This window comes from Bombus huntii, unplaced genomic scaffold (genome assembly GCF_024542735.1).
Source record: "Bombus huntii isolate Logan2020A unplaced genomic scaffold, iyBomHunt1.1 ctg00000068.1, whole genome shotgun sequence".
Classification (NCBI taxonomy): Eukaryota; Metazoa; Arthropoda; class Insecta; order Hymenoptera; family Apidae; genus Bombus; species Bombus huntii.
Window position 1 is genome coordinate 600202 of NW_026099327.1, and position 9104 is coordinate 609305.

Consider the following 9104-nt stretch of genomic DNA (forward strand, 5'->3'; position numbering starts at 1 on the left):
ATTTTTCGGACAACCTAATATATTTCATACGATGCTGTTGCCAAGAAATATTTATTAACGAAATGCTAAAAACTGTTATTTGCAAACAAATACTAGGGGAAATTGTTTTATCCGCTTTTACACGCAGAAGAATTTTACTGCTCAATAATATTGCTATTGGAACGAACGAGCCGTTTCGCTAACATCGGAACGAAGTAGAAACGAATCGGTACTTATCAAGGAGAAAACCTTGTCCAGCGTGGGGAAAAGTTTAAGGACCGATGTCCCTCGATCCACGCTGGAGACGGCCGATGAAACAAGGCGAATTAGCGGGAGATCGGGAGCAGAAGGCAGAACGGGCGGAATAGAAAAGGAATGGATACGGCAAGCTTCGGCCGTGCGATTTCGTATCACGTAGCGTTATCCCCTCGTAAAGTTGGCCACTCGTGCCACTAGCAGAAACTGTATGGCGGGCTCCGAGAGGATTTTAATCGCGCGACGGTCGAACGTATCGGTGAAATTACTGGAGAGCCCCGTCGACGTGCCTTTCGTTCCTGTCTGCCCCACGGCTCGGCTGCCACGGATCTAACAGATTGACCGGATCCAACGTGCCGGGTTACGAAACTTCGAAACTGGCTAGAATCGACTGCTAAGTTAATTGCCGGTCGCTCCCTCGCACCTACTCGTCTATCAGGCGACTCCAACTAGTAACCAACGAGGAAACCGCTGATGTCAGGCGTAAATTCAGCTGAAAATCCGTAGCGTGGAACGATGAAAGAGGCCGAACGGAAGAAAATAGCCTGGCGATCAAAAGGCTGGAACGTGCTTTCAGACCCGAACGCTTAGCTGCGCCGCCCCGCACCGAGATCCACTTTGACTTTCGCCCTTTGTTGCGAATATGACAGCCCGTTCGCGCTTTACCCTCGACGATCGACGCCGACCACGCTTCTGCCGCCTGTTATTTCCCAACCGTCCACCGTTTTGCTCCCCTTCTTTTTCATTTTCTTCTTTCCGCTCTTCTCCTTTTATCCTCTTTTCCCTTCTTCTCTCGCCGAAGCGCCGCGTTTGCTGTCGAGTTCGGCTACGATTGGCAAACACAAATCTTACGTGGACGCGCGATACGCGCGTTCCACGCATTTCAAATTTCACGACGTAACGTACTCGACGACTCAACGTAACGTGGAAAACGCGACAAGATGTTCGAATTTGGAATTATGCGAGCGCGCTGGGTCGATCGGCATGCCATCCGCCAAACGCGCGGCAAATAAATCTGTCGGTGTAATTTTAACGAGCCGCGATACCGCTCGAGGATTATACGGGTAATTTAAATTCCGCTCGCTCGATCGACGCGACTGATGGAACGACGATGAGCCGGCTGAGCCGAGATGAAATGATAAATTAGCGAATGAAACAGCCAAGTATAATGGAATGCCCGGTTAAATATAGAGCGTTTTAAACCGATTAACAGATAACTGCAAATTAGATCGTCCATTAACGCGGTTCGTCCACGTTCGAGCGGCATCGTTCGAGAATCAGTCGGAGAATTAGTCCGAGAATTAGTCAGAATACCCTCCGATCGATCGTTTCCCCCCCCGAAATCTGGCATTCAATCTGTTTCGATTCGCCATTCGCGCGATCCGAATTTAAGTTTCACGATTGTGAATACGAACGAGCCGTGCGTACCACTGACTATCGCACGATCGCTGTGGCAAAACGCTGGCGTACAATTAGCGCTATTTGCCGTTACGTGAAATATATTGTAAACGTTATTGCTCGCGCGTGGAAACTCGCTACTTCGCGCAGCCAGTCGAACTGTTCGATATTTATAGTTAGTCGACAAATACCGCGTACCTATCGTCGAGATTCTACGCAAGCATTGCGCGCGATAGAAACCCCTTCTATATCGTGCAATTGTCGTATCGAATAGCCGCTGCTCGAATTTCGCGCTGCGAATCGCATTCAAAAAATTTTATTTATCTGGAAATCGAACGTGCAGATTTTTTTTTTTAATTCAAACGACGTAACCCGAGCAGTTAGATTGACCGAATTTCGTTCTCTTTGGAAACTTTGAGACCTCCGAACAACCCGTCTCTAGATGTCTACGATAACTTTGAAATTCCTTGTAAATTCGACCAATCGCGGGGAGACGTACTCGCGAGGAGAGTCGTCAACGGGGGTCGTAAATCCCCGTTACGATTATAACAATCGACACCACGAATTGATCGATCCCCTGATTTCCTTTGAGAAAATGAGGGGTGATTGAGTTGGTATAACACTGGGATTCACAGTATTATAAAGTATATATTTCCAAGCACTTAGTTACAAAAGATTTGCGTGAAGAATGCGACTCTCGCGCTATGTGCAGACTGCCGCGTTAGGCGTTAGTTGGTAGACCGTCGCGTTAGGCGTTAGTTGGGAGACCGTCGCGTTAGGCGTTAGTTGGGAGACTGTCGCGTTAGGCGTTAGCTGGTAGACCGTTTGTCGCTCTTTTGTTTAATACGGAAGAAAGTTCGGTGTGGGTGTGCCCCTGTGCATAAAGAACGCGGATTCGTTGGTCCCACTTTCGTTAGGAAAAGTGAGGGTAACGAACCGCGGTGTCGATTGGTCATGCTGCACTACTGCTCGAAGGGATGAGTAGGGAGTCTTCTACCATCGTGGTGCGTAAATGACTGTGTGTATGAGAAAACCTAGCCTGTTTTATTACAGGGCTATTCGGGTTTTCCTAATGGGTGCATACCCGCTTTCTCCGCGTTTTAAAGGCGACTAATAAACCCAAGGACACCTCTAAAACCGACTGTGTTTCGAGCATATTTTGGCTTGCAATTCTTCAAGACAATCGGATTGAAGACATATGGCGAAACAATGCAGGGAAATGAAAGTTATGGTGGGTCCTTAGGTTTATTGAGGGTCGAAGTGCCGTTACGCAGGTCGGTTGTTGTCCGGTCGCGCGGGCTGGCGAGCAGATGTTTTAGGCGTCGTAACATCCTCCCCCCGTTGAGAGGGCACCGATCAAATTCTGGCTGTGGAGTCTGGTGTGTCGTTGGTGACCTCCTTCGCTCCGTGTGGGCGTTCGGCCTCGTCTGGATCTGGGTGGATGGGTAAGGGGACCAGTCTTTTGACGCCGCGGTCCAGGATGCTTGTTGCCGTCTGCACGGTAGCGGTCCGGATGATTCCGTCGGCTCCTGGATGGACCTTGATTACGCGGCCCAAAGGCCACTGCATAGAGGGCACGTTGTCCTCCCTGAGGATTACTACGGTGCCTTCATGAATGTTGTGTTTGCCCTTGTCCCATTTGCTGCGGCGGGTTAACTCGTTTAGGTATTCTCGATACCATCGGCTCCAGAAGTGCTGCTTAATCTGGTGAATGCGCTGCCAACTGGATAGCCGTCCTGATGGAACTGTCCTGAAATCACGCTCCCGTAAACTGGTTAGGGTATCACCGATTAGAAAATGACCGGGAGTGAGGACAGGGGGATCTTTCGGATCGGATGAGATGGGAGTCAGTGGGCGTGAATTGAGAATGGCCTCAATTTCGATCACAAGGGTGTTGAGGTGTTCAAAGGTCAGGAGCTCCGTGCCGACCACGCGGATGAGATGGCGTTTGAACGATTTAACTGCGGCTTCCCATAAGCCGCCAAAATGTGGTGAGTTCGGAGGATTAAAACGCCATTGTATTTGTCGGTCGGCGAGAAAATTCTGTACCCTATCCTGGTGGTCGTCGGACTGCAATAGGGTCCGGAGTTCTTGCAGCTCCCGATTAGCCCCGACGAAATTGGTGCCGTTGTCGGTGAGGATCGTTGCGCAGTATCCTCGCCGCGAGATGAAACGGCGTAGCGCGGCCAAGAAGGCGTCGGTGGTTAGGTCGCTGACTAACTCTATGTGGACCGCCTTTGTCGCCAGACAAACGAATATGGCGGCGTACGTCTTGATTTTACGTCGGTTGCGGTCCCTCCTCTCCTTGATGTAGAATGGGCCGCAGTAGTCGATTCCGACGTTCCTGAACGGCCGCGATTCGGTAATACGCGCCTCTGGCAAATCACCCATCAAGTATTCCACTGGTGGAGGGTTGGCTCTGCAGCAGCGGACGCACCTTCTGAGAGTGCGCCATACCTGGCTACGGCCGTCGATCGGTCAATAGCGCAGTCTCATCGCGTATAGGGTAGCTTGGGTCCCTGTGTGATGATTGTTCCGGTGCTCTTGTTCTATAATTAGCTCTGTCACCGGGGATTTCGGTAGGATGATCGGGTGTTTTTGGCTGAAGGGTATGGCGGAGTTGGTTAGTCGCCCTCCTACCCGGAGTAGCCCATCTTCGTCGAGGAAGGGGTTTAATGGCTGTAGTTTCCCTCCAACGTCCTCGCTTCGATTTTTTTGGAGGATCCGAATTTCAGGCGCGAAATGCTGGGATTGTAAGATTTTTATTAGCCTGTTGTGCGCTGCGGTCAGTTCGTCTGTGGTGAGATGGGCAGTTCGGTGTTGCTTATGTCTCCATAGAAGACACCGGGCGACGATTCTTATTAGTCTTGGCCAAGACGAGTAGCGATGGAGGAGAGTGTTGTCGTTAACACTCGTCCTCAGACAGATCGTCTTCTTTTGCTCCGGGAGGTCGACTACCGGTATCGGGCTCCAAACCGGCCAATAGCTTTCGCTTTGCAGGAGCCACCTTGGCCCGTTTTTCCAAATGGACGGACATAGGAATTCCTTGGGCGTCTGGCCTCGGGAGATGAGATCCGCTGGATTATCGTCGGTAGGCACATGACGCCAGTCGGAGATATTGGTCTTGGTCTGTATCTCAGCGACTCGATTCGCCACAAATGTTTTCAAGGTGTGCGGCGAAGACCTGATCCAATGGAGTACGATGGTGGAGTCAGTCCAGTAGACTATCCGCGATATCTTGGTCGTCAGGGCCTGTTGTATTGACGAAATCAAGGACGTCAAAATAAGTGCCCCACTTAATTCGAGACGTGGTATGGAGAGCGATTTGAGCGGCGCTACCTTCGACCGCGCCGTGAGGAGTCGAGTCCAAATATTGTTCTTTCGGTCAGTCGTCCGCACGTAGACGCACGCCCCATATGCCCTTTCGCTAGCGTCACAGAATCCGTGGAGCTCAATTTTCGTTGCGGATTCTAGGATGGTCTTCCGAGGGAACCTTACCGCATTTAACAACGGCAATTGGGTGTGGTATTTGATCCATGCTGTGTGTACGTCTGACGGAAGGGATTCGTCCCAATCTACCTTCAATGTCCAGACTTGTTGCAAAATCATTTTTGCTCGAACGATTACCGGCGCGAGCAATCCTAGTGGATCATATATTTGTGCGATGACTGAGCTGATTGATCGCTTTGTGATTCGGGAAGTGTCACTGTTCGTCTTGACCGAATATAGTATGGTATCGTCGGCTGAATCCCAAAAGACGCCGAGTGTTTTTAACGTGGATGACTCACCGAGATGTAATTTCTGCTTGGTGTCTTCCTCAGGTAGCCCTCTCAGCAGATCCCGATCGTTTGAGGCCCATTTGCGGATATTTAGACCGGCTAGCTTAAGTAATCTCGTGAGATCATTCCTGATTGATAGGGCTTCGTCCTTCGTATCGGCTCCGGTCAACGCATCGTCGACATAGAAGTCTCGCCGTAGGATCTGCGCTGCTCTCGGAAATCGAGGTCCCTCGTCCTCTGCCAACTGTTTGAGACATCGGATGGCCAGATACGGGGCTGCGGATAGACCGAACGTTACGGTGTTGAGTCGGTAAGTTTCGATCTCTCCGTTGTCGGCACGCCACAGAATCTTTTGGTAGGGACGATCTTCTGGACGTAGGAGGAATTGGCGGTACATCTTCTCGATGTCGCCGGTAAGGACATATTGAAATGACCGGAATCTCAATAGGATGTTCCTCAGGTCTTCTTGTAATTTCGGACCCGTATGAAGGGCGTCGTTTAGAGACACTCCCGTGGTACTTGAAGCTGAGCCGTCGAACACAACCCGTAGCTTGGTGGTGTCGCTCGATTCCTTGGTCACGCCGTGATGTGGTAAATAATATCCGTGGTCGGTGGCGTGATCCGTGTTGATCTTTGTCATGTGACCCAAGTCTAAATATTCTTGAATCACAGCACTATACGCGGTTTCATATTGTTTGTCGCGTTGGAATCGGCGATGAAGAGAGGCGAGCCTGCTCATTGCAGTGGCCTTCGATGACCCTAGTGAGGAAAGCTTTTCGTTGAACGGTAATGCAACGATGTATCTGCCTTCCTTGGTTCGTCGGACATGGTTTCGGAAATGTTCTTCACATAGTCGTTCCGATTCCGAAAGATGAGTAGTGGCCTGTCCCTCGTCGATCTCCCAAAACCGTGCGAGGTCCTCTTGCAGAGCCGTTGTGGTTGCGTGGAACGTATTTATCGCGGTTTGGGACGTGGGACTCCCCCCGATTACCCAGCCGAAGCGTGTTTTTTGTAGACGTAGTTCAGGTTCGCCTGGTTGTGCCAGATTGACCTGCCCGATACACAGCGACGCGAATGTTGATCCGGTACTAAGTAAAACATCGATCGGGGCTGGGCAATGGAATTGTGGATCGGCTAGATGAATATTTCTGGGTAATCCCAGACTCGAGGGATCGATGGGCTCGCTTGGTACGAGGATCGATATGGCCGGGATAACAAGAAATCTCAATGTCTTCTTGTACTCGCCGTCCGTCGACGTGATGGTGGCCGTGGTGTAACGTTTTGCCGTGGTGCTCAAATTGTCGAGGGCTCCGATCTGGATCGCACATCTCCTTTGCCTTATACCGAGGGAGTTCGCGAGCCTGTCGGTCATGAAGTTCATGCTCGACCCAGTGTCGAGTAAGGCTCGGGCTCGGATTGGTTGTGCCTGTTTGTTCAAAACCTTGATCTGTGCTGTGGCCAACAGATCATAATGCAGAGGGGTGTGGGGAGATGTGTTTGTTAGTCCGATCCCCCTTGCTGTCGTAGTCTCGGACAGTCAGTTTTGCCCCGGTTGGGACTTGGATGAAGAGGTTGGGGTGGTGTTCCGGATCCGGGCTGAGCGTGACTCGTACGAGGAATGCTCTTTCGTACCTCTTGGAACCGAAGATGTATGCTTCCGTGAAGTATCGGATGTTCGCCTCGATTTGTGGGACGACCGCGACTTCGATGATCCCGATGGGGATTGTTCGGTGGAGGCTCGCTTGTGTGATGAACGACTGCCCGACGATCGACCGCTCGGTGCGCGACTGCCCGACGACCGACCGCTCGATGCGCGACTGTCCGACGACCGACTGCTCGGCGACCAACCGCTTGCCGACCGACCGCTCGACGATCGACCGCTCGACGATCGACCGCTCGAAGATCGACCGCTCGACGACCATGAATCTACCTGGGTTTTTTCGCGGTGTAGATACGTATGGTGTCGGTGACCGCAGATACGACACGAACCCGATGTACACTGTGTCGGCGAATGTCCTGTGCCTAGGCAATTTATGCACAACGATGCCTTCTTCACGATTTGAAAACGTTTGGTCGCTGATTTGGCCTTGAATATTTTGCAGTGTCTGATCTCGTGATGTCCGTTGCAGGTCGGACACACCACCGTTCTGCTGGTTGTAGCAAGGGTTCGCCCATGCGGTATGGTTGTTCGCTGACTGCGGTGTTTGTGTGTTGACCCTTTTGATTCCTTCTCTTTAGAGAGGAATTGAGTCCCGTTCGCCCGTGTTTTGAGAAAGTCTATCAGATGCTGATAGGATGGCACCTTTTGGCGGGGGAATGTGTGCGTTGCCATTTACGCAGGCTGGACGCGGGCAACTTCGACGCGATCAATTCGATCATCGCTATGTTTGAAGTGACGGGCTCCTTTAGATGTTCGAGCGCCTTTAGATTTACGCTGATGGTTTCCAACAAATCCTCTAGGGCCTCTGGAGTTTCCCTTTTGATTTCCGGATAATTACGCATCAGATTCCAATGGCGCATGCAGATTTGGAGGGGGCAATTGAACTTGTCCTTCAGTGTATCAAGCGCGATGGAATAGTTGGCCTCTGTGAGTTCTAATGACTGGATACTCTGTGCGGCCCGTCCAGTTATAGATGAGCGTAGATGCTGGAACTTTTGGACATTCGTCAAACCTTCGTTAAGGTCCACTATGGATGTGAACGTGTCGTAGAAATAGGTCCAATTCTCGAGGGCACCGTCGAATTGGGGCACGCGGACCTCTGGAACGGTGGTCGGCTCTGGTTTCCGGCACGTCTCACCTCTTGTTGTAGTCGACGGGGTTGTTGCTGATATTTGCTCAAAGAGCTCTCGGAACCGCATGTCAAGCTCCCGATGCTCTTGCGATAACGAATCTACCCGCGCATCTTCCCCCTCATCTACCACACCTAACTCTTCTTGAACCTCGAGTATCCTCCTCCAAAGCTCATCGAACGAGCTGCGGCAAGATGCTAGGAAGATTCTGTTTGCCTTCCCAGACGCTTCGTACTCATCGAGTTCGCGCCTTATGGTTGCAAGTCGACGGGCTAGGACGCCTCGTCTCCGCCGTAACGTGCTGATTGATTCAGCTTGGGCCATGTTTGATTTTGATAATGAACGCCCTTACCTTGATCAAATGGACGTTGATCTGGGATTCTGTTGCTAATCGTTACGATGCGGCGTGGGCTCGTGTAGATGCTGCGCGACGGAGGTGCTTCTCTCCGATGGCGGTTCCCTTGCTCAGTTGACTAAGTGGTTGGAACTTGGATCTCACGCGACACTGTATAGTCACTGGTCAGTGCACTTTTTGGTGGCACGAGATCCGGCTCGAAGGACCATGTAAATTCGACCAATCGCGGGGAGACGTACTCGCGAGGAGAGTCGTCAACGGGGGTCGTAAATCCCCGTTACGATTATAACAATCGACACCACGAATTGATCGACCCCCTGATTTCCTTTGAGATAATGAGGGGTGATTGAGTTGGTATAACACTGGGATTCACAGTATTATAAAGTATATATTTCCAAGCACTTAGTTACAAAAGATTTGCGTGAAGAATGCGACTTTCGCGCTATGTGCAGACTGCCGCGTTAGGCGTTAGTTGGTAGACCGTCGCGTTAGGCGTTAGTTGGGAGACCGTCGCGTTAGGCGTTAGTTGGGAGACTGTCGCGTTAGGC

The 9104-nt window shown here is 51.1% G+C and overlaps 2 protein-coding genes across 2 annotated transcripts; both read right to left on the reverse strand.

Annotated features, from left to right (window-relative positions):
- Nucleotides 1-2988: 2988 nt before the first annotated feature.
- Nucleotides 2989-4023, reverse strand: LOC126876271 (uncharacterized). The gene has a single exon (XM_050639121.1). The coding sequence runs from the start codon at nt 4021-4023 to the stop codon at nt 2989-2991; it is 1035 nt and encodes a 344-aa protein (XP_050495078.1).
- An 87-nt stretch (nt 4024-4110) lies between these two features.
- Nucleotides 4111-6792, reverse strand: LOC126876272 (uncharacterized). The gene has a single exon (XM_050639122.1). It carries the CDS (start codon nt 6790-6792, stop codon nt 4111-4113), a length of 2682 nt encoding a protein of 893 aa, XP_050495079.1.
- Nucleotides 6793-9104: the final 2312 nt, after the last annotated feature.